The sequence below is a fragment of the Doryrhamphus excisus genome, linkage group LG16 (assembly GCF_037039965.1).
Source record: "Doryrhamphus excisus strain RoL-2023G ecotype Guam linkage group LG16, RoL_Dexc_Guam_v1.1, whole genome shotgun sequence".
NCBI lineage: Eukaryota > Metazoa > Chordata > Actinopteri > Syngnathiformes > Syngnathidae > Doryrhamphus > Doryrhamphus excisus.
This window is the reverse complement of record NC_136372.1, coordinates 6840763-6865766: the sequence shown is the minus strand read 5'-3', so window position 1 is coordinate 6865766 and position 25004 is coordinate 6840763. Positions and strand designations below refer to the sequence as shown.

The 25004-nt window shown below is 39.2% G+C and overlaps 2 protein-coding genes across 3 annotated transcripts in view; one reads left to right on the top strand and one right to left on the bottom strand.

Moving 5' to 3' along the window:
- Window positions 1-8049, top strand: part of prkcab (protein kinase C, alpha, b) — a 105783-nt gene extending 97734 nt beyond the window's left edge. Inside the window, 10 exon segments of the mRNA XM_058048973.2 lie at window positions 1450-1590; window positions 2177-2350; window positions 2435-2526; window positions 2606-2668; window positions 2814-2952; window positions 4423-4503; window positions 5144-5251; window positions 5545-5685; window positions 6520-6663; window positions 6665-8049. Of these exon segments, the coding sequence (XP_057904956.2) occupies window positions 1450-1590; window positions 2177-2350; window positions 2435-2526; window positions 2606-2668; window positions 2814-2952; window positions 4423-4503; window positions 5144-5251; window positions 5545-5685; window positions 6520-6663; window positions 6665-6736 (1155 nt within the window). The 3' untranslated portion in view covers window positions 6737-8049.
- Window positions 8050-13277: 5228 nt separating this feature from the next.
- Window positions 13278-25004, bottom strand: part of cyth3b (cytohesin 3b) — a 35647-nt gene continuing 23920 nt past the window's right edge. For both annotated transcript variants that reach the window (XM_058048976.2, XM_058048975.2), the window contains exons 8-13: window positions 21913-22061; window positions 21605-21716; window positions 19450-19526; window positions 15641-15712; window positions 15390-15544; window positions 13278-13988 (exon numbers count right to left, since the gene is read on the bottom strand). In XM_058048976.2, coding sequence (XP_057904959.1) covers window positions 13916-13988; window positions 15390-15544; window positions 15641-15712; window positions 19450-19526; window positions 21605-21716; window positions 21913-22061 — 638 coding nt within the window. In that variant the 3' untranslated portion in view covers window positions 13278-13915. The remainder of the gene's footprint in view (window positions 13989-15389; window positions 15545-15640; window positions 15713-19449; window positions 19527-21604; window positions 21717-21912; window positions 22062-25004) is intronic.

Sequence of the window (25004 nt, the reverse complement as noted above, 5' to 3'; positions counted from 1 at the left end):
ATTTTCTAAGACTACCAGAATAAAGTCTTAATATTACGTAGAACATGCGTTGTAATATTTAAAAATGAAACATATCCATGTTTTTTTCCTACAATATTTCAGCATTTTCTTCTAAATGTTCTGACTTCTTTCTTGTAAATGAACATATGTATATACCCCCCCCCCCAACCAAGCCCTAATACTCCTTCGTAATGCTCTGATTTCCTTGTGTGATCTTCTAACCAATACAAGATGTCATTGAGCTTCTTTTCATGTTTGAACTATGACCCTTGTCTGTTCTTATGAAATTTTAGTGGGATTTCATGCGTAATATAAGACTTTAAAAAGTAAGAAAAAAACTGACTTATACAGAGGTGTGAAAAAGTGTTTTGCCCCCTTTCTTATTTTTATTTTTGTGCATGTTTGTCACACTGGAATGTTTCAGATCATCAAACTAATTTAAATATTAGTCAATAACAACACAACTGATCACAAAATGAAACTTTTTTTTATTAAGGGAGAAAAAAATTCAGACCTACATGGCCCTGTGTGGAAAAAGTAATTGCCCCCTAAACCTAATAACTAGTTGGGCCATCCTTTGCAGCAACAACTGCAATCAAGCATTTGTGATAACTTGCAATGAGTCTTTTCCAGCATGAAGCACCTTTTTAAGGTCATGCCACAGCATCTCAATAGGATTCAGGTCAGGACTTTGACTAGGCCACTCCAAAGTCTTCATTCAGGGGTGGACTTCCTGGTTGTGGTGGTTCCTGTTTTGGATCATTGTCCTGCTGCAGAACCCAATGTGGTTCAGTTTGAGGTCACCAACAGATGGCCAGATATTCCCCTTCAGGTTTTTTTGGTAGACAGCAGAATTCATGGTTCCATTTATCACAGCAAGTATTCCAGGTCCTGAAGCAGCAAAACAGCCCCAGACCATCACACTACCACCACCATATTTTACTGTTGGTATGATGAGATGTAATGGGACACACACCTTCCAAAAAGTTCACCTTTTGTTTCATCAGATCATTTTCCAAAAGGCCTTGGGGATCATCAAGATGTTTTCTCAGCCTTAATGAGTTATTTTTGTTCAGCAGTGGTTTTGGTCTTCTTTGGATGTTGTTGTGGGGTCTTTTGTGACCTCTCGGATGAGTCGTCGCTGTATTCTTGGGGTCATTTTGGTTGAGCGGCAACTCCTGGGAAGGTTCTTCCTTAATAATAATAATAATATATTTTTGTGTTCAGTTGTGTTGTTTGATGATCTGAAACATTTAACTTTTTCACACAACTGTATCTTGTATTTAGTGTATAACAAAAGCCATGTTTTTGGCGTAACTGAAACTTAATACTGTTTATTTTTGTACAGTTTCCTACTAAATTCTCATAAGATTTGATTTGCTTGAATTTTTCTGTGACGGCTGCGTTACAAAATAAGATCAAATGTTGCATATTGTATGTAACTTTTAGAAAGCCAAGCTCGGCCACGGGAAGAAAGTCATCACGCCGTCCGACCACCGACGCTTCAGCCTCCCTTCGGGAAACACTGAGCGTCTTCGTCTGAGCGACTTCAACTTCCTGGCCCTGCTGGGGAAAGGCAGCTTCGGCAAGGTGAACCCCGTACATCTGCATTTTTTTATATTATTTTTTTATTATGTGTGACCTTCAGCTGCACAGTGTGTGAGTGGTTAGCACGCAGGCCTCACAGCTAGGAGACCCGAGTCCAATTCCACTCTCTGTGTGGAGTTTGCATGTTCTCCTCATGTATGCGTGGGTTTTCTCCGGGTACTCCGGTTTCCTCCCATATTCCAAAAACATGCTAGGTTAATTGGCGATTCCAAATTGTCCATAGGTATGAATGTGAGTGTGAATGGTTGTTTGTCTATATGTGCCCTGTGATTGGCTGGCCACCAGTCCACTGTTTACAGCTGGGATAGGCTCCAGCACCCCCGCCCGTGACCCTCGTGAGGATAAGTGGTAGAAAATGAATGAATGAACTGTCATGCAAGTGTAAAAAGAAGTTAATCACCATTAATGTTAAGACATACAGCACATTTTGTAATAATATTAATTGTAAAAAAAAGTTAAGAAGCGTAAAATGCAAAAAACACTAAAAATACCTTTGATAAAAAAAAGTGACTTAAGACTGATGCTTATATGTGTGACCTTTAACCTTCAACCTCTTTCCCTTCGATAGGTGATGTTAGCGGAGATGAAATCGACGGAGGAGCTGTACGCCATCAAGATCCTGAAGAAAGACGTGGTCATCCAGGACGACGATGTGGAGTGCACCATGGTGGAGAAGAGAGTGTTGGCGCAGAGAGACAAACCGCCATTCCTCACGCAGCTGCACTCGTGCTTCCAGACTGTGGTGTGTGTGTGTGTGTGTGTGTGTGTGAGAGAACGCTCGTCACACCTCTACAGCATCCAAATTATTGCGACTTTGTGTGTTTAGGATCGACTGTACTTTGTGATGGAGTACATTAATGGAGGAGACCTCATGTATCATATCCAACGTATGGGAAAGTTCAAGGAGCCGCAAGCAGTGTAGGTTTTTGTACTTTTGCTATCTGACCCCCAAGTCATTATTATTATTATTTATTATTCATCTTTGCTTTTTATGTAGGTTTTATGCAGCCGAGATCGCAGTCGGCCTCTTTTTCCTGCACCGAAAGGGAATTATTTACAGGTGGGTCACTATGAGGTCGGTTCACACTTTGGTGTAGTCCCAAAAATATTTTGGGTCCATGTCTTTGGAACCTACCAGAGTTCTATGATGATAATAATGTTCATTTTTGATGATTAATGCCCTTCATGTTTGGTTGCCGTCTCAGGGACCTGAAGCTGGACAACGTGATGCTGGACTCCGAGGGCCACATCAAGATTGCCGACTTTGGCATGTGCAAGGAGAACATGTACGAAGGCATGAGCACGCGTACCTTCTGCGGCACGCCTGACTACATCGCACCAGAGGTGAGGCGTCCATGGTGAGGAAAACACTGACAAAGTAGTGACAAGCTACAGACGCCATGTTTTGGATTTACAGGAGTAGACGTCGTGTACGGTTATACTAAGCATTATATCCCATCTAGTCTAAATCAACACATTGTTGGTGCAATGAATTATTATTCATTCATCCATTCATTTTCTATGCCGCTTATTCTCAGTAAGGTCGCGGGTAGGCTGGAGCCTATCCCAGCTGTCTTTGGGCGACATTGGGGACATTTTTACTCATGTACAGTATTTGTTAATACCAATTTTATTTATTTTATGACAAGTATGACATTACTTTTAGTATTATTAATGTAATGTAAAATATTAATTAGTATTATTAATATTATTTTATATAAATATTATGTAAAATATTAATTAGTATTATTAATATTTTATAATATTATTAATACATATATTATTATTAAAAATACATTCGTATTAGTGTATTTTTAATAACAATTCTATTTATTTTAATAGTATGTCGTTACTGTTAGTATTATTGATATTATGTAAAATATTAATTAGTATTATTACTATTTTATAATATCAATATTATGTAAAATATTAATTAGTAGTATTAATAATATTTTATAATATCAATATTATTTAAAATATTGATTAGTGTTATTAATATTATTTTATAATATAAATATTATGTAAAATATTAATTAGTGTTGTTAATAAATTTTCATAATATTAATTAGTTTATAATGTTAATAATACATATATTAATATTATTAAGAATACATTAGTATTAGTGTATTTTTTAATACCAATTCTATTTATTTTAATTGTATGTCATTTTTAATATTTATTATTTTTGTTTCCTGGTTAAATAAAATAGAATGCCAATATTACTAGTGATTAATAATAATTTATTTGCATATGGTATATTGTTGCAATTAATAATTTATATTTATGAAATTATACCAATATTAATAATGCTTAATAATCATTTAATGATTATATTATATTATTGCAATTGATTATAATAAAAATGCAGATTTTTTTTGTTAAAAAATTAGAAGATATTTTCATGAAAATGTGTTGTCTAAATAAACTAATAAACGCCTGGTGCTCTCTGCCGTTGAGTACATCTCAGCCTCTATTCAACTAGTTGTTGTTATCACCATATCATGTCCTCCTGTTCTATGAAAGCACCGAAAAATCACAAATTGTTACTTAACATCAGTAGCTTATTTTTGTACTTTTTCTGTGCTGATTATGAATTCAGGGACCGGCACAAATTGATACTTTTTGTGCAAATTGAGCTGCAATTTTGGTCTTTTTTTGGAGCATCTGTGCGTGTGCAGGCGTGGGAGTGAGATGTGCGACAGTAAATTGGATGATAGGAGAAAAGCTCCTTTGTTAGCTTGTCTGAATAGCCGAGTTTGGATGATGTTTTTTTTTTTAAGACTGGACTCATCCTCGTCTTCTGTTCTTTATCAGATTATAGCCTACCAGCCGTATGGAAAATCAGTGGACTGGTGGGCATATGGAGTTCTTCTCTATGAGATGCTGGCAGGACAGGTAAGCTATGGCGGTCAGGAAGAACTGCCAAAGAAATAAAGGACTAGGGTGGTGGGTGTCACATCACAGCATATTATAGCAACATCCAATATTGAGCCACTAGGAATGATGTGAGATCAATTATATTGGACTTACCGATACAACATTGTCCATTAATGTGAAATATATTTAGCACCATAGTTTTTTTTAATAAATATTAAATAATATTTCAAATAATATGGGAAATTCATTATTCATCTAAACTATATTTTTATTATATGCTATACATTAATTTTTATTTTTTGTGTAGAAATAAAAGGTCTGATATACATACATTTTTTTAATATTTAAAATAAAAAAATCTAAAAATATTGATATCTAAGGATTATTTTTGTATAAAATATTTTGTATGCATATTTTATATCAAAAGAAAAAGTTGGGGATACATATTATTTCGCAATGTTAGCATCGGTGCTAGTATTTTGCTGGTTCCTCCACCATTCTCTTTACATGCAATCCAAATCCGTTTTACACAAAAGTGGCTGAAATCAACATAGCAGCTTATAAGAATCAATTATTCCTTATTTTTTTCAAGCTGCTGTAGCACCACTGGCTTTTGTTTTGTCTCACATATTTTTTTTAATGCTGTTTCCTTTTCCAGCCACCGTTTGATGGCGAGGACGAGGACGAGCTCTTCCAGTCCATCATGGAACACAATGTGTCCTACCCCAAGTCCATGTCCAAAGAAGCGGTGTCCATCTGCAAAGGGGTGCGTACCATACAGGACCTGATGAAATAGCAGTCATGGCGGACATATTGCGATTAGGAAAGGAAATTAGCTTTCTGAGCTAATTCACACACTTGAGACGATACGATAACATCCATTATTTAGGAGATAATACGTCTGTCTTTTTACTGTTTGTGTCACATCTCATCAGCAAATGTGAAAATTGAAAATGGAGCTGTGTGAAAAAAAAAACACAATTTCCTGTGTCTACTCATATTATTGTACAATAATAACAATAATGATGACATCACGCTTTGGTCGCCCGTGCCTGCTAGTTGATGACCAAGCATCCGTCAAAGCGTCTCGGTTGCGGGCCGGAAGGCGAGAGGGACATCCGGGAGCAGGCCTTCTTCCGACGCATCGACTGGGAACGCCTGGCCAACAGGGAAATCCAACCACCGTTTAAGCCCAAAGTGGTATGTGTCTCATCATCTCATGCTAGGGCGGGGGTGTCCAAACCATTCATTCATTTTCTACCGCTTATCCTCAGAAGGGTCGCGGGGGGTGCTGGAGCCTATCATAGCTGTCTTCGGGCGAGAGGCGGGGTACATCCTGGACTGGTCGCCAGCCAATCACAGGGCACATATAGACAAACAACCATTCACACTCACATTCATACCTATGGACAATTTGGAGTCGCCAATTAACCTAGCATGTTTTTGGAATGTGGGAGGAAACCGGAGTACCCGGAGAAAACCCACTCATGCACGGGGAGAACATGCAAACTCCACACATAGATGGCCGAGGGTGGGATCAAACCCGGGTCGTGTCCCAATCAGTGAGGGGGGGGGATTTTCTACATTGTGCTGTGGGCCAATATAAAATGACCCACAAGCCAAAAAAAAAATTTTTCAATAGTTTTATAGTTTGTGTGTTAGTTTGCTGTGTGATGACTTTAATGTTGTTTATAAAACTATTATACTGAGCAATGACATGCAATTTTCCAATGGGTTATGGACTGAATGGGTTATTTGGATGTTTGCATGTTCTTCCCATGCATGAGTGGGTTTTCTCCGGGTACTCCGGTTTCCTCCCACATTCCAAAAACATGCTAGGTTAATTGGTGACTCCAAATTGTCCATAGGTATGAACGTGATTGGAATGGTTGTTTGTCTATATGTGCCCTGTGATTGGCTGGTGACAAGTCCTCTGACCTGAAATCAGCTGGGATAGGCTCCAACACCCCCCCCCCCCACCCCAACCCAAATGAATAAGTGATATTTATTTTCTATCTTCTCTTTCTCCCTTAGTGTGGCAAAGGAGCTGAAAACTTTGATAAGTTCTTCACACGTACTCAGCCCGTCCTGACCCCGCCGGACCAGCTGGTGATCGCCAACATCGATCAGAGCGAGTTTGCGGGCTTCTCCTACATCAACCCTCAGTTCATCCATCCGTCCCTGCACAGCGTGGTATGAGGAGGAGCGAAAACAGAGCTCGGACTGTCAACCTGCTGACTCGAAGATCTAATCCTCTGCAAAGTTCTGACATCTAGGTATTACGTTATGTATCCTGCGTGCAGATATGACTGAGGAGCGCACTCGGAGGCCACGTTGCATAGACACCCCCACTTTTTGTTCCCCTTTCTCCTGCAACAAGCAGCAAGGCACCACAAAAGCATCGTCTTATCCTTTTGTATATCGTCCCCATTTCCAAGCAAACAGAGAGATAGTATACAGTACATGCTGTCAACATGCGTGCCAAAATGGATGACTCGTCCCATTTGCAGTTTGCGCTAATGAATCATCCCCAGACTGTTGTTATTTTTGTTGTCATTCCAACACAACAGTCAACAGTGTTATCTGGTAAAGAAGCTATTTTGTATGCACACAGCTGCTGCATGCTTATTTTCTCACTCTGTATGAGCATTAGCATTCAGTGCTATGTTGTAATCCTACGCCGCCTAAATGTTTGTATTCCACAAAAAGAACCGTTTCTCCTCCCAATTTTTGTAAATAAGCTCAAAAGAAGTTTTATACGAAGAACTGAATGTGCTTTTTTTGGAACATTTCTATATACGTATTTGACCCCCCCCCCCACACACACACACACACACACACACTGGAAGATGAGATTTGGCTTTTCTGACTAGTCCTAGTCCTATCGTGTTAACGCAGCATTCCGAGTCCGAGTAAAGCATGGAGGATTTTTTTTTCCTGTGTGTGCATGCGTGTCAGGCGAGGCGTGATCGAAGCATGACCAAGAACCTTTTGCATGATCCAGAGTATTCCTCCGAGGCGGAGCATGCCGTTGAATCTCTGTTCATTGTCTCATCCATGTCACGTAGCTCCAATTCTTCTATACGATCGCTTTTTTCTTCAAGCCGGTGCCAAAAAAACCAAACAAAAAAGACTCGTCTTGCTTCCGGTAGGTTTTGTTTTGAACTATTAAGACGTCTACTGAGCTTCAGTGACTAACGACAAGTCATCTGTGATAACGCAACTGTTGCATCTTGGACCAAAATGAGAACGTTTACATGTCTCACATTGAGAATTTCTATAGGAGGAATGTGAGGTCAGCAAAAATGGCGTCTCAAGAGGAGTGGAAGGTTCCTGGTAAGTTTTAAAGAATCTTTCCATGGGGGCATTAACACGGGAATTTTGGAAAGTCAGTTTTTGTGACGCCACAAAGAGGTTAAAGTCGGACCCACAAGGTGTGTTTCTTTCTTTTCCTCTCACTGCTTCCCCAGCTTTGGTTCACCTGACTCTTCTTCTTCTATTGTTCCTCTGTTCATTGTGTTCTATGGCTGATACTGTGTATGAATAAAATAGGAAAAATATGCACCTATTTGTCAGTGTGGGATTGATTTGTTCTTGTATGACACACTCAATTGAAGGAAACACTGAACTGAACAGGAAGTGGCTTTTTTGTTGATCAAAAAGTACGATATATACTGTATAGTACAAGGTAGTGCAAAAATTTATATGATTCAAAACATACTATTTTATCACAAAAAAACTTCTATTTGACCGCAATTTAAGTTTCATTTTACAAAAAGGACCCAGTAATGGCAGAAACTTTATTTATTTTTTCTACAGATATTTTCTGGTTCGGAAGGTGAGAGAAACCTCCCACACTCTTACCAGGAGGGGCTTCATTGATTGATTTATGGAATTTATGCTAGAGCCTATCCCAGCTGACTTCCGGACTGGTCGCCAGCCAATCACAGGGCACATTTAGAGTCCATGCATTTTTTTGGACTGTGAGAGGAAGCCTTCATTGAAGGAGAAACACAGATACAGTCAATGTAATGTACAATTAGGGAGCTGCCCTTGGTCCTGAAACACTTTCCTCCTCATTCTCTCGCTCTTTCGCTCTCTCTTTCTTTCTCTGGTAAAGTGTGTTTTTGCATTGAGCAGCAGAAGATGAAGAGACACTGAAGGCATCGCGTTGCCTTCACCCTCACAGCTGTCCTCATGGAGGAATCTTCGGCTTCTTCTCCCTCACAAGCAGGAGATCCAAACCTAAGGTTCTTCACACGCCTTACATCATAAACTCCGAATGCATCTTCTTCTTATGATTGATGATTGTTAAAATATATATATATAGCATTTTCCGTCTGTTGTTCGTTCCAACTACTATCCCGAATACAAGACGACTCTGAAGATAAGACGGCACTTCTTTTTCTAGGTGAATACTTTCTAAGACAAATTGCTATCATACATAATAATGTAAAACCAAAAACATGAACATAGCATGGCATATTTTATATATTTTTTATATTTTTAACATTTATTTTTAACAGATAGCTATTCTGTATATCCATTATATGACACTGAATAATGTCCTAATTATTGCATGTGAATGCAACGTGTAATGAAAGAAGACATGATTACTACCGGTGGAAGGTACTGATTCTTCTTTATCATCATTTGTTGCAGTGGATGTTGTTGCCATGGGTGCATGCGGCAGGAAGGCCTTGACTTTGTTCAGCCATTAGCGGCTTAGCCCTGCTAGGGGTGGCGGTCCGTACAGACTACTGGTTCCACCTGGAGGAGGGCGTCGACATCAGGTGTTTGCTGCACTTTGGCCTCTGGAGGGTCTGCTTCCTTGACTGGTGGGTAACAACACTTCCTTGTCTGTCTTCATCACTGCGTCTTCTACAAACAATGACTAGTACTACTCGTAGTAGTACTCGTACCACTCTTTGACAATCAATAGATTATATAATATATATATTATTATTATTATTATTATTATTATTATTATAATACCGCACTGTGTCATCAAAGGCTCTGCTGTTTTTATAGACTCACAGTACTACAAAGTGCTAGTCAAAGATTCTCTCCAAGAACACTCATAGCTCCTCTATAAAGGGAGGAGTGCTCTGCTGCTTTTAATGGCCTACTGTAAAACCAATAGTCAAAGATCCTCCATAAGACAGAAGTGTTTTTAAGAACCTACTGCAAAAACACTTGTCAAAGATCCTTTGTGAGACAACAGCGCTCTGCTGTTTTTGAGGACCTTCTGCAAAGCATTTGTCAAAGATCCTCTATATAGCAGGAGTGCTATGCTGTTTTTAAGTACCTACTGCAAAACCCCTCATCAAAGATCCACTATAAGACAGGAGCTCTTTGCTGTGTTTGAGTAACAATTGCAAAAATGTTTGTCAGAGATCCTCTATAAGGAAGAGGAGTGCTGATTAATTTTGAGGACCTACTGCAAAACACTTGTGAAAGACCCTCAATATGACAGCAACGCTCTGACAAAGTTGCAGTTGGTCCTCAAAAACATCAGAGCTCTTCTGCCTTATAGAGGATCTTTGACAAACATTTTGCAGTAGGTCCTCAAAAACAGAAAAGATCCTCTATAAGGCAGAAGAGCTCTGATGTTTTGAGGCCCTACTGCAGAAATACTGGTAAAAGATCCTCTGTAAGACAAGAGTGATCTGCTGCAAAAACGCTGGTCAAAGGTCCTTTGTAGGACACTGCTGTTTTTGAGGACCTACTACAAAATGTTTGTCAGAGATCCTCAATAAGGCAGGAGTGCTATGCTGTTTAAGTACCAACTGAAAACCCTCTCGTCAAAGATCCACTATTAGACAGGAGTGCTTTGCTGTGTTTGAGTAGTAGTTGCATAAATGCTTGCCAAAGATCCTCTATAAGGCAGAAGAGCTCTGAAGTTTTTGAGCACCTACTGCAAAAATACTCTTGAAAGATCCTCTATTAGCAGTGCTGTGTGGTTTTTGAGAACCTACTGCAAAATGTTTGTCAAAGATCCTCTATAAGGCAGAAGAGCGCTGATGTTTTTGAGGCCCTACTGCAGAAACACTGGTCAAAGATCCTCTATAACACAAGAGCGATCTGCTGCAAAAACACTTGCCAAAGATCCTTTGTAAGACACTGCTGTTTTTGAGGACCTATTGCAAAAACACTTGCCAAAGATCCTCTATATGACAACAGCGCTCTGCAGTTTTTGAGGTCCTACTGCAAAACATTTGTCAAAGATCCTCTATAAACCAGGACTGCTATGCTGTTTTTAAGTACCTACTGCAAACCCCCCTAATCAAAGATCCACTATAAGACAGGAGCACTTTGCTGTGTTTGAGTAGCAATTGCAAAAATCCTTGTCAAAGATCCTCTATAAGGCAGAAGAGCGCTGACATTTTTGAGGTCCTACTGCAAAAACACTAGTCAAAGATCCTCTATATAAACAGTAGCGCTGTGCTGTTTTTGAGAACCAACTGCAAAAAGTTTGTCAAAGATCCTATATAAGGCAGAAGAGCTCTGATGTTTTTGAGACCCTACTGCAGAAACACTGGTCAAAGATCCTCTATAAGACAAGAACGATCTGCTGCAAAAACGCTTGCCAAAGACCCTTTGTAAGACACTGCTGTTTTTGAAGACCTATTGCAAAAACACTTGCCAAAGATCCTCTATATGACAACAGCGCTCTGCAGTTTTTGAGGTCCTACTGCAAAACATTTGTCAAAGATCCTCTATAAACCAGGACTGCTATGCTGTTTTTAAGTACCTACTGCAAACCCCCCTAATCAAAGATCCACTATAAGACAGGAGCGCTTTGCTGTGTTTGAGTAGCGATTGCAAAACTGCTTGTCAAAGATCCTGCTTTGTTTCAGGAGGCGAGGCATGGAGGAGTACATGATACCTGTCAATGCTAGGCTACCATCAGAGTCCACAGTAAGTTCTTCTGGATTTCCTACATGGTCTTTGTGACCCGGGTCTGGCTCTGGTGGTGGGTCTGGTACTGTACATCTCCAGCATTTATGATGACATTTTAACCTACACCTTTGCTTTTTTTTAACTGGGTATTTTGTTGTTGTTACACCGTATAGGCAGCAGAGGGCGCGCTTTCCTCATTAATCTCAATGATTCGTTCATGTCGCTACTGATTCATGTCCTCTTATTTTAGCTAATTAGGTGAAAATGTGTAATTTAATTATTTAAAAGAAAGCATGCGAGTATGACACAGACCTGCATAATTAATTAATATTCATGAATCATGCAAATATGTAATAATGAATGCATCTGCCGTAAGCTTGATGTATACTTTATGTAAGATACACGTAAACGTGACCAATAGCGTTCACATAATATGAGAATAGAAAAGTTAATGCAACTATCAGCCCACAGGGGGCAGTAGAAATCCATAATGCGCCTTGACCACAAGGCTTTTCATTATTAGAATTTTACAATCACATAGAAAACTACTCATTTATCATTTTTCTGGACATACCATCATTATCATCATACCTGATATACTATAATCATAACCGGTTACTTGAATGCATCTCCCACACACATCAGTCATGGCTTTTTAAAACAGCAATGTCACAGTTATTGACCAATATTCTCATCACACTATTATTATATAGAGATTTTTTAGGATTATGTTTAAGGCTTTTTTTTGTACTAGACCACCCCAAACTGATGCCAACCATTAGGTGCAAACACTGGTGTGCATACATAAACATATACATCATATATACATACATAACTTAGGCATACGCATATTTTTACAGGCGGTTCACAAATTGAAATAAATATAATTTTCAAAAAAATGATAGGTTATATTGTCGTATAGGAACACAAAAAGCAAGCAAAGATCGGTGGGGTTACATGCCAACATCATCACAACAACATGTGGACGTTCACGGACAGGGCATGGACAGGAAAAGGAGGGGAAAAGCTTAACTGGACTGGTGCCCCTCCCCACTGGGACGCAAGCTTTGTATGAGACTGACTGGACGTCACCAGGAAGTATTAGGGCTAGGGATGGCCGATATGCCGATATTGTCCAACTGTCAATTTCCGATACCGATATGTGTAACACTACATGAACACGTATGTGTTGTATACAGCATTTATTACATATCGGGGGGAAAATATCTCATACTGATATCGGACATCCCTAATTAGGGCACAGTCAAAAGAAGTAAAAAAAAAGAAACAGAAAAGTGGACTGATAAGACGGTAAATTCATATTTTTTTATGTATGGAGAAAAAAAGTTGGATTTGAGTTATATATATATTTTTTTTTATATAAGTATAATTATTAAGGTTACATCAGACTACTATGAAACTACATTTTTTATATTTATCATGATTTGGGGGGATTTTTAAAAAGTAATTTTTACTAGAAAATGTATTTCTTAAAAGAAATCACGTGATAAAATTTGTTAAATTTATTATGGGACAAGTCATATTTTTAAGATTTAAAAAAGTCAGTACCTTCTCCATGTAGTTATGATTTTTTTGGTTGTTCCTTTACGACTTTCTCCTTGACAAAAACTTTTATTCAATATTGTGAAATTCCGACTTCATTCTCTCATTTGTAAGACTTCATCCTAGGAAAATTCCACTTTTTTTTCTTATTATATGAATTTTTTTCCTCCTAATTTTCTATGTTTTATTTTCATTAAATTATCATTTAATTCTTGTAAAAATGCAACTTTTTTCCACTTCATTTTACAACGTTTTCTCCCAATGTTGCTACTTTTTTTACTCTTAAAAAGATTTTTATCTTTAAAAAAAATCATAATTTTTCACTAATTTATTCTCCTAATTCTTGTAATAATTCAACTTTTTCTCCCAATATTCTCATGTTTAGGAAATTATTATTAATATTTATAAATTACTATTATTAAATGTCTTTAAAGTAAAATTTAAAGTTTTGTCATATGACTTCATTAGTTTTTTCACATAATATAATGAATATTGTGATAAAATAACATTTCATAATGCATCTTCTGTTCAGTGGGGCCCCGATACTCCTTGGTAGGAAAGGAAAAATAATAAAAGAAATCACTCCGCCTTTGCAAGTCAACTAAAAGGTATGCACAGTTGCTAATTGTTTGCCCTTCGCTAATCGAATCAGTCCAGCTGACTCCAGACTGTCTATTTCCTGTCGAAACTAAACCTAACGCCAACCTGCACGCTCCAAACTTCCCTGACGACACCCGTCATGCAGCACGGTGGAGATAATCTCACACATGAACACAAAGATAAATATGCACCTGAAACCCGGTAGCAGTGTGCACAAGAAGTCCACATATGTGCTGCCCCCTCCTCTCAGTTGGAGGCCATTTTTGTTTTGTTTTTTTTTGTTTTTTTGGTCTTCCGCATTGAGGCTGCGTGTAGTTGCAGTGCACCGTGTGGCTTGATTGATTGTCCGTGAAGGAGCTAGCGTTCACTTCTTGTTGGCGATGCGTCTCTTCCTGGTGGCGAGCATGTCGTAGAAGGGGTCTCTGCTGATGCTGGCCCTGGAGAAATAACACGAGAGGAGGGGTCTTGTGTATCTTTGATGTGTTAATGTAAGCACATGCTGCTTTGACTAGATTAAAGGAAAAACAGAAAGAAGTTTGTGCAGTGACCTAGTTTGGTTTCCATGGTTTCTGAGGACCCCCCCACCACCACAACCACCCACCACACCACCAAGCGATGCTCTCCTGCAGCCAAGCATGTAGTCAAACGCAATCACACACTCTTTGTCCTGATTTTGTGCCATAAAGAAAAGCAAAGAATGGTGCAGGAGATTACTGATGGAGAAGGAAGTCAGGAAGCCAGTGGGGCTCTACGGAGGAACCCAGTTCCACGGCTGCTGCTGCTAAATCCTGTTAGCGCCACTACAAAGCAAGAAGAGGGCTCAACCACCCCCCCCCCCTCCACGCACATCCTACCGTGCATATATCTGATTCCCTTTTCCCGCCGCCAACATCCACGCCTTTCTTCGTGTTTGTAACCCAATTTCACCAAACAACAAATTGGCCACCGCAAATTGCGTTTGCTTTGCTAGCACCTTTAGCGTCCAACATGTGGCTTGGGGTGTATGAGGTGGGTTAAACCCCTTTAGTGTTTTAGACCATTTGGACTGACCCTTCTAGGCACATGGGATATTCTTCTATGGTTATATGAACATGGAAGCTACCATAAGAAAGATTAGACATAGGTAAGTTTCAAGAAAATATCAGTTCCCAACTAAAAAGATACATTTTAAGTATCATTTTTACTTTGAAAAGAAATATCTAGACAACTGTCCCGATATAAACAAGTTACATCAAAATAACTATCCGTCCATTTATCCAGGTCCGGGTCACGGGGGCAGCAGTCTCAGCAGGGAAGCCCAGACTACCCGGTCCCCGGTCCCCTCCTCAAGCTCCACCGGGAGAACACCAAGGCGTTCCCAAGCCCTGAGACATAATCTCTCCAGCGTCTCCTAGGTCTGCCCCGGGGCCTTGTCCCGGATGGGCATGCCCAAGCCACCCCAAATGGCCCCTCTACTTTGGGTTCCAAAACCCAAACTGTGGGTCGACCTCTCGCACAAGTTCAGGCTCTGTCCCCACCAGAAAAGTGACTTTCAATGTCCCAAGAACCAGATTTGGCCGCTGAAGACCAGGTCACCCAGGCATCCGCCCTTGACCGCCACCCAACACACAATGCACCGGACCCTTATGTTTGCCCCCGAAGGTGGTGGGTCTAAGAGGGCGAGATCCCGTGTGGCTTCTATGGTCTGGGTGAACTATTTATTTATAAGTAAAACTAACTGAAATGAAGTATTTATGGATTTATGGGAATGTTTTTTTGAATTTTTATTAATAATAAACTGAAATTTCCTACTATAAATACTATACTTCTGTCTTCATTTGTCATTTTCTACCACTTACTTGATGGACTTAATCCACTCCTCCTTCTCCTCTGGCGTGGGTGCTGATATTCGGTAGACCACGTGGTTGCCCTCGACGACGCGGCCGTCCGCCTCCGTCTTGCAGGCTTTGATGACCTGGCCCTTGTGGTTTGGGTTGTACAGCTCGAAGCAGTTCTGCGTGACGACCATGGCAAGCAGCAGGGGAACGGTTATTACGGTTAATAACAGACGGGTTGTTGGTCAGTTGGGGGAGGGAGGGGGGGCACTCACAGGTTTCCTGGGCTCCTCCACCTCCCGGATGCTGAGATTCTCCAGGGGAATGATCCCACGAGGCTCCTTGTCCTGACGGGAGGAAAGCATAGTGAATATACCGAAGAAGGACATAGATCCAGTCTGATGCCCATGACTTTGGCCCTGATACTGGGGACCATCACGTGTGAGCGATGGCTCATAACGATGGCCTCCTGGAGGATAATATAGCGGGAGTACGGTGCTGATGTAGCAGCTCACAGCAACACGAGACTTCAAGGACACTCGTATAATCTTAACACACATGCCTGAATCAATACATAGCACGTGACCATGTATACATTTACATTCAAGGTGGGTGAAGTGCAAACCTTCCACACCCTCATCAAGAGTCGCAGAAGGTCCCAAAAATGGCAGAAAATTCCACTTTGTAGAGGTGTTGATTTTTGGTAAAAATGGTAAGGGGTTAACCCTTTTTTTTTTTTTTCCAACTTGCTTGAACTGCACTTTTCTGCTCCCAAATGAAGTGGAAACCTTCCACACCCTCATCAGGGGTCCCAGAAGGACCCAAAAAATGGCAGAAAATTCCACTTTGTAGAGGTGTTGATTTTTGGTAAAAATGGTAAGGGGTTAACCTTATGTTTTGTTTTGTTTTTTTTTGGGGGGGGGGGTTCCAACTTGCATCAACTACACTTTTCTGCTCCCAAATGAAGTGGAAACTTCACACACCTCAATCAGGGGTCCCACAAGACCCAAAAAAATGGCAGAAAATTCCACTTTGTAGAGGTGTTGATTTTTGGTAAAAATGGTAAGGGGTTAACCTTATGTATTGTTTTTTTTTGGGGGGGGTGGGGGGTTCCAACTTGCATCAACTACACTTTTCTGCTCCCAAATGAAGTGGAAACTTCACACACCCTCATCAGGGGTCCCAGGACGACCCAAAAAATGGCAGAAAATTCCACTTTGTAGAGGTGTTGATTTTTGGTAAAAATGGTAAGGGGTTAACCTTATGTTTTGTTTTGGTTTTTTTTGGGGGGGGGGGTCCAACTTGCATCAACTACACTTTTCTGCTCCCAAATGAAGTGGAAACTTCACACACCTCAATCAGGGGTCCCACAAGACCCAAAAAATGGCAGAAAATTCCACTTTGTAGAGGTGTTGATTTTTGGTAAAAATGGTAAGGGGTTAACCTTATGTATTGTTTTTTTTTGGGGGGGGGGGTTCCAACTTGCATCAACTACACTTTTCTGCTCCCAAATGAAGTGGAAACTTCACACACCTTAATCAGGGGTCCCACAAGACCAAAAAAATGGCAGAAAATTCCACTTTGTAGAGGTGTTGATTTTTGGTAAAAATGGTAAGGGGTTAACCCTTCTTTTTTTTTTTCCAACTTGCTTGAACTGCACTTTTCTGCTCCCAAATGAAGTGGAAACCTTCCACACCCTCATCAGGGGTCCCAGACGGACCCAAAAATGGCAGAAAATTCCACTTTGTAGAGGTGTTGATTTTTGGTAAAAATGGTAAGGGGTTAACCTTATGTATTGTTTTTTTTGGGGGGGGGGGGGTGGGGGGTTCCAACTTGCATCAACTACACTTTTCTGCTCCCAAATGAAGTGGAAACTTCACACACCCTCATCAGGGGTCCCAGGACGACCCAAAAAATGGCAGAAAATTCCACTTTGTAGAGGTGTTGATTTTTGGTAAAAATGGTAAGGGGTTAACCTTATGTTTTGTTTTGGTTTTTTTTTGGGGGGGGGCGGTTCCAACTTGCATCAACTACACCTTTCTGCTCCCAAATGAAGTGGAAACTTCACACACCTCAATCAGGGGTCCCACAAGACCCAAAAAATGGCAGAAAATTCCACTTTGTAGAGGTGTTGATTTTTGGTAAAAATGGTAAGGGGTTAACCCTTCTTTTTTTTTCCAACTTGCTTGAACTGCACTTTTCTTCTCTGAAATGAAGTGAAAACCTTGCACATCCTCATGTGGGGACCCACAAGGACCCAGAAATGGCAGAAAATGCCACCTTTTCGAGGTGTTGATTTTTGGTAAAAATGGTAAGGGGTTAACCCTTCTTTTTTTTTCCAACTTGCTTGAACTGCACTTTTCTGCTCCCAAATGAAGTGGAAACCTTCCACACCCTCATCAGGGGTCCCAGAAGGACCCAAAAAATGGCAGAAAATTCCACTTTGTAGAGGTGTCGATTTTTGGTAAAAATGGTAAGGGGTTAACCTTATGTTTTGTTTTGTTTTTTTTGGGGTGGGGCGGTTCCAACTTGCATCAACTACACTTTTCTGCTCCCAAATGAAGTGGAAACTTCACACACCTCAATCAGGGGTCCCACAAGACCCAAAAAATGGCAGAAAATTCCACTTTGTAGAGGTGTTGATTTTTGGTAAAAATGGTAAGGGGTTAACCTTATGTATTGTTTTTTTTGGGGGGGGGTTCCAACTTGCATCAACTACACTTTTCTGCTCCCAAATGAAGTGGAAACTTCACACACCTTAATCAGGGGTCCCACAAGACCAAAAAAATGGCAGAAAATTCCACTTTGCAGAGGTGTTGATTTTTGGTAAAAATGGTAAGGGGTTAACCCTTCTTTTTTTTTCCAACTTGCTTGAACTGCACTTTTCTGCTCCCAAATGAAGTGGAAACCTTCCACACCCTCATCAGGGGTCCCAGAAGGACCCAAAAAATGGCAGAAAATTCCACTTTGTAGAGGTGTTGATTTTTGGTAAAAATGGTAAGGGGTTAACCTTATGTATTGTTTTTTTGGGGGGGGGGGGGGGTGGATGGGGGTTCCAACTTGCATCAACTACACTTTTCTGCTCCCAAATGAAGTGGAAACTTCACACACCTTAATCAGGGGTCCCACAAGACCCAAAAAATGGCAGAAATTTCCACTTTGTAGAGGTGTTGATTTTTGGTAAAAATGGTAAGGGTTTAACCTTATGTTTTTGGTTTTTTTGGGGGGGGGGTCCAACTTGTATCAACTGCACTTTTTTTCTCTGAAATGAAGTGAAAACCTTGCACATCCTCATGTGGGGACCCACAAGGACCCAGAAATGGCAGAAAATGCCACCTTTTCGAGGTGTTGATTTTTGGCAAAAAGGTAAGAGGTTATTAACCCATTTTTTTCCAACTTTCTTCAACTACAGTTTACTGCTCCCAAATGAAGTGGAAACCTTGTACACCCTCATTGAGAGTCCCAGAAGGACCCAAAAAGTGCAAAAAAGTCCACTTTGTAGAGGTGTTGATTTTCCATAAAAAATGGTAAGGGGTTAACCTTTAGGTTTTTTTTTCCAACTTTCTTCAACTGCACCTTACTGCTCTGAAATGAAGTGGAAATCTTCCACACCCTCATGGGGGGGTCCCATAAGGACCCAAAAAGTGCAGAAAATTCCACTTTGTAGAGGTGTTGATTTTCGATAAAAAATGGTAAATGTTTTTTTGTTTTTGGGGGGGGGGGTTCCCAACTTGCATCAACTACACTTTTCTGCTCCCAAATGAAGTGGAAACTTCACACACCGTAATCAGGGGTCCCACAAGACCCAAAAAGTGCAGACAATTCCACTTTGTGGAGGTGTTAATTTTTGGCAAAAAAGGTAAGGGGTTAACCTTTGGTTTTTTTTTTTTGACGGTTGCCGTCATCGGTACCACTTTGAGATGGTAACGCAAAAAATCCAAAGACAAAGCAAAACGTACTTCGCACGTAGTTACTGGATTACTGGATGTTTTTGACTGTTGAGGCGTTGTAGCGTTTTTCATACATTCAAAAGGAAACCAAACCCATGAAAGCGTGCATGCAAACGTTTTGTCATGTGACCCACCGTGGTGTATTCAAAGTAGTAGAGGCAGTTGTCGGTCAGGATGAACCATCTCCTCTTCCAGGTTTTCACTCTGCCGCCTGATGGCAAGAAGAAGAGCAGACAGGAAGTGATCATCTATTGTCATTTAATGCTTTGTGCACACAACTTTCCACCCAACTTTCCTTCCATTTCAATAAACTCCAGCTATTGAATTTTCAGCACAGCCAAATTTCCACCCTGTGTACATACACGCATTAAAAAAATCTTTTCACATCCTCCGAGGTTTATTTTTAGAGGCAAATTAAGAGATATTACGGCAAGAACTGGTGCGAGAAATGGCTCGGAGGGAGGAAGCGTACCATAACGTAATCATGTTAAAGCTGTGAGGCACAATAGAGCTATATTTGCATTCATACTCGCTAGTTTCTATACGTGGAGAGGCACGTGAGCGCCAGATGTGTTAATGAATCATCACTTGCAGTGCCTTGCTTCTCCGACAACAACAAATGGTACACAGACAGTGTTTACAGTGAAAAACACATAAAAGTCAATCCTAAGGGGGGGGGGGACCTTGTAAAAGGTGGTGATGCTTCGTAGTCAAGCAGCAGGAAACTTGTACAGCTGCGTAAGTGTAATGCGGTCATGTCCAAATGAAAACCACATGGAAGTAAACAATGTACTCGCTAGCTGGAAATAGCATCATAAAACACATTCTGTCATGTTGTTCATGCAGCATCTCTATTGAGATTAGTCCAATTCAAATCATTAGGTTTTAAAATGGCCTATTTACGACGGTAATTATACAATACATGACCCAATTAAATACACAATTTCACACATAGGGATTAAAAACAACCATGGCTATGAATAGCCAAGGATGCAAATGTTTCAAGACGGGAAGTGATGACTTTTGCATCATTTCATTAAAGGGGACCTATTATGCTTTTTCCACTTTTCTGACCAATAAATGTAGTTAGAATGTTGGATTGTCATGTTTAACCATGCCAAAGTTTCAGATAATGAGGTTTGTGCTCTGAAAGCTCGGTTTCAGGGAGTTTTTTTCTAGCATTGGCACACTATGATGTCACAATGAGTCAGACTTCCTTATATGGGCGTGCCAGGGTAGAAGCTATACACCTTCTCTCCTCCTGTGCTGCTGTAACATTGTCTTGGGAGTGTGACCAATGTATTTATAGTATAGTATAGTATAGTATAGTATAGTATAGTATAGTATAGTATAGTATAGTATAGTATAGTATAGTAATCAGTCACAATATTAATAAAATATTTTCAAAATAATAATATTCATTCATTCATTCATTCATTTATTTTGTACCACCACGGGGGTGCTGGAGCCTATCCCAGCTGTCTTGGGGCGAGAGGCGGGGTACACCCTGGACTGGTGGCCAGCCAATCACAGGGCACATATAGACAAACAACCATTCACACTCAAATTCATACCTATGGACAATTTGGAGTCGCCCAAAATAATAATGATAATAATAATCAATAAAATTCATATTAAATTAATAAATTAAAAGCCAAAAACCTTTTTAAAAATCTTAAAATTCAAACATTAAAAAAATTGTAAAAAAAATATAAAATAAAATAAAATAATAAAATGAAATGAAAATAAAATGAATAATATCCTAGAAATAAATGTTTTTTTAAGGACAAAAATAGCATTCAGAAACGTGTATAAATCTAAAAGGCAAACTACCCACTGAAAAGAACCAGCCTTGTATATATATAGTGAATGTACACAAAAAAGTGTTTTAATTCAAATAAAATATTTAATTGCTTAAAATTTAATTGAGACTTTTCAGAAGTTTTCAATAACATCAGTTAGGCTACGTTCACACTGCAGGGTATGATGCGCAATGTTTTGATGTGGTCGGTCACGTTGCCAAACAAATGCGACATGTTAATATGAACACAAAACATCTGGATCACTCGCATTTCCGTGTGTTTACGAAATTAAGTACCTTCATTCAAGTAATGCAAGATAAACAGCACTTGAACATAACCTAAGACTAGTTGAGTGACACTAGGGTGCAACCGTTAAAAGTAGTTCCTTTTACTGTAAAAGGTATTGAAAGCAGAGGGAGGAGTGGTCAATATCGATAAGAACAGCAAGCACTTGCAATTAAAAGGTGTAAAATGGATGTACACAAACCTAATTTGAGCAGCCAGCCCTCCCTGTCCGGGTTAAAGAACGTGTGCGTCAGGTCGTTGCCGTCATCCTCAGGAATCTTAAATGGTTCGCTCTTGATGCTGTCGTAGAGATTCTGGATAGGACACAAAAAAAACATGAATTTACATCGACAGATGAGCCGACACTGACAGACCGAGTTTCCCCTTTCAGGATGCTTTGATTTCAAAAGCACATGGTGCCTGTTTTTCCACTGAAATGATGCTGCCATGAGAGGGTGGATCAAACTGCTCTTTAAGTCAAGACTGGGATACGTTTCCTAAAGTCCTTACCCTGAGTAGCTCCTCCGGGAGGTCACCGCCCTCATTGATTCCTCTGTTCATGGAGATGAAGCGCTCCACAGGGGGCTTGTCTCGGACGTTGGGATTGTGAAGGCTGGTGTTTAGCATAATGATGGCAAAGGAAAGGACGTAGCAGGTGTCTGTGGAGGTAAAAACACACATTGAGCCAACAATCATATAAAGAGCCAAATCATATAATAATAACTGGTCTCACTTTACAATAAGGTACACAAAAACAGTTACAGTTACTAGGGAACTAATGAGGAACTAAGGAGTAGAGTGGTTACTGAGGAATTCAGGCACAAGAATTTAGTGCAGTTACTGAGGAACCAATGTAGAACTAATGATTAACTAATGACTAAGGCACATACATTTAGAGTAGTTACTAAGGAGTGATTGAAGAACTAAAGAGGAACTAATGAGTAGTTACCGAGGAACTAAGACACATACATTTAGAGTAGTTACTGAGGAACTATTGAAGCACTAACAAGGAACTAAAGAGCAGAGTAGTGGCAGAGGAACACGTATACGTAATATGTAAGGCACGTATATTTAGAATAGTTACAGAGGAACAAATGAGTAGTTACTGAGGAACTGACACGCATCAATTTAGAGCAGTTACTGAAGAACTAATGAACTAACTAGGAGTTAATGAATAAAATAATTACTGAGGAACGAAGGCAGATACATTTAGAGTGGTTACTGACGAACTAATGAGAAAGTATTGACTGAGGCACAGTACTTACTGAGGAACTAAGGCACATACATTTAGAGCAGTTACTGATGAATTAATAAAGAACACAAGGAACAAATGACTAAGTCACATAAATATAGAGTAGTTACTGAGGAACAAATGAGTAGAATAGTTACGGAGGAACTGAGGCACGTCAATTTAGAGTAGTTACTGAAGAACTACCAATGAGTTAATGAGTAAAGTAGTTATTGGGGAACTAAGGCACATGCATTTAGAGGAACTAATCACTCATGCACATACTATATAGAGTAGTTACTGAGGAATTCATGAGTGGAGTAGTTACTGAGGAATTCATGAGTAGAGTAGTTACTGAGGAACTAATAAAAAACTAATGAGGAACTAATGACTAAGGCACATAAATATAGAGTAGTTACTGATGAATTAATGATTAGAGTAGTTACTGAGGAACTAATAAAAAACTAATGAGGAACTAATGACTAATGCACATAAATATAGAGTAGTTACTGATGAATTCATGAGTAGAGTAGTTACTGAGGAACTAATAAAAAAACTAATGAGGAACGAATCACTTATGCACATACTATATAGAGTAGTTACTGAGGAATTAATGAGTGGAGTAGTTACTGGGGAATTAATGAGTAGAGTAGTTAATGAGGAACGAATAAAAGAAACTAATGAGGAACTAATGACTAATGCACATAAATATAGAGTAGTTACTGAGGAATTCATGAGTAGAGTAGTTACTGAGGAACTAATAAAAAACTAATGAGGAACTATGACTAAGGCACATAAATAGAGTAGTTACTGATGAATTAATGAGTAGAGTAGTTACTGAGGAACTAATAAAAAACTGAGGAACTAATGACTAATGCACATAAATATAGAGTAGTTACTGATGAATTAATGAGTAGAGTAGTTACTGAGGAACTAATAAAAAAACTACTGAGGAACAAATCACTTATGCACATACTATATAGAGTAGTTACTGAGGAATTAATGAGTGGAGTAGTTACTGAGGAATTAATGAGTAGAGTAGTTACAGAGGAACTAATAAAAAACTAATGAGGAACTAATGACTAAGGCACATAAATATAGAGTAGTTACTGATGAATTAATGAGTAGTTACTGAGGAACTAATAAAAAAGTAATGAGGAACTAATGACTAATGCACATAAATATAGAGTAGTTACTGATGAATTAATGAGTAGAGTAGTTACTGAGGACCTAATAAAAAACTAATGAGGAACGAATCACTTATGCACATACTATATAGAGTAGTTACTGAGGAATTAATGAGTGGAGTAGTTACTGAGGAATTAATGAGTAGAGTAGTTAATGAGGAACTAATAAAAAAACTAATGAGTAACTAATGACTAATGCACATAAATATAGAGTAGTTACTGATGAATTAATGAGTAGAGTAGTTACTGAGGAACTAATAAAAAACTAATGAGGAACGAATCACTTATGCACATACTATATAGAGTAGTTACTGAGGAATTAATGAGTGGAGTAGTTACTGAGGAATTCATGAGTAGAGTAGTTACTGAGGAACTAATAAAAAACTAATGAGGAACTAATGACTAAGGCACATAAATATAGAGTAGTTACTGATGAATTAATGAGTAGAGTAGTTACTGAGGACCTAATAAAAAACTAATGAGGAACGAATCACTTATGCACATACTATATAGAGTAGTTACTGAGGAATTAATGAGTGGAGTAGTTACTGAGGAATTAATGAGTAGAGTAGTTAGAGGGACTAATAAAAAAACTAATGAGGAACTAATGACTAAGGCACATAAATATAGAGTAGTTACTGATGAATTAATGAGTAGAGTAGTTACTGAGGAACTAATAAAAAACTAATGAGGAACTAATGACTAATGCACATAAATATAGAGTAGTTAATGATGAATTAATGAGTAGAGTAGTTACCGAGGAACTAATAAAAAAACTAATGAGGAACTAATCACTCATGCACATACTATATAGAGTAGTTACTGAGGAATTAATGAGTAGAGTAGTTACTGAGGAACTAATGAGGAACTAATGACTAATGCACATAAATATAGAGTAGTTGCTGATGAATTAATGAGTAGAGTAGTTACTGAGGAACTAATAAAAAACTAATGAGGAACTAATGACTAATGCACATAAATATAGAGTAGTTAATGATGTAAAGTATTAAAGTGTAAAGTATTACCAAATACAGTGCAACTGTATCTACACTTAGTGTAACTTCATCATCGTGAAAGGTGTTTATATAAGATGGAAGCCGGAAATCCCTCATTATTCCCTTCCTATGAACACAAACACTGCTCCATTGATCCCATGAAGCCACACCATCACTCCTGCCAGCCTCCAT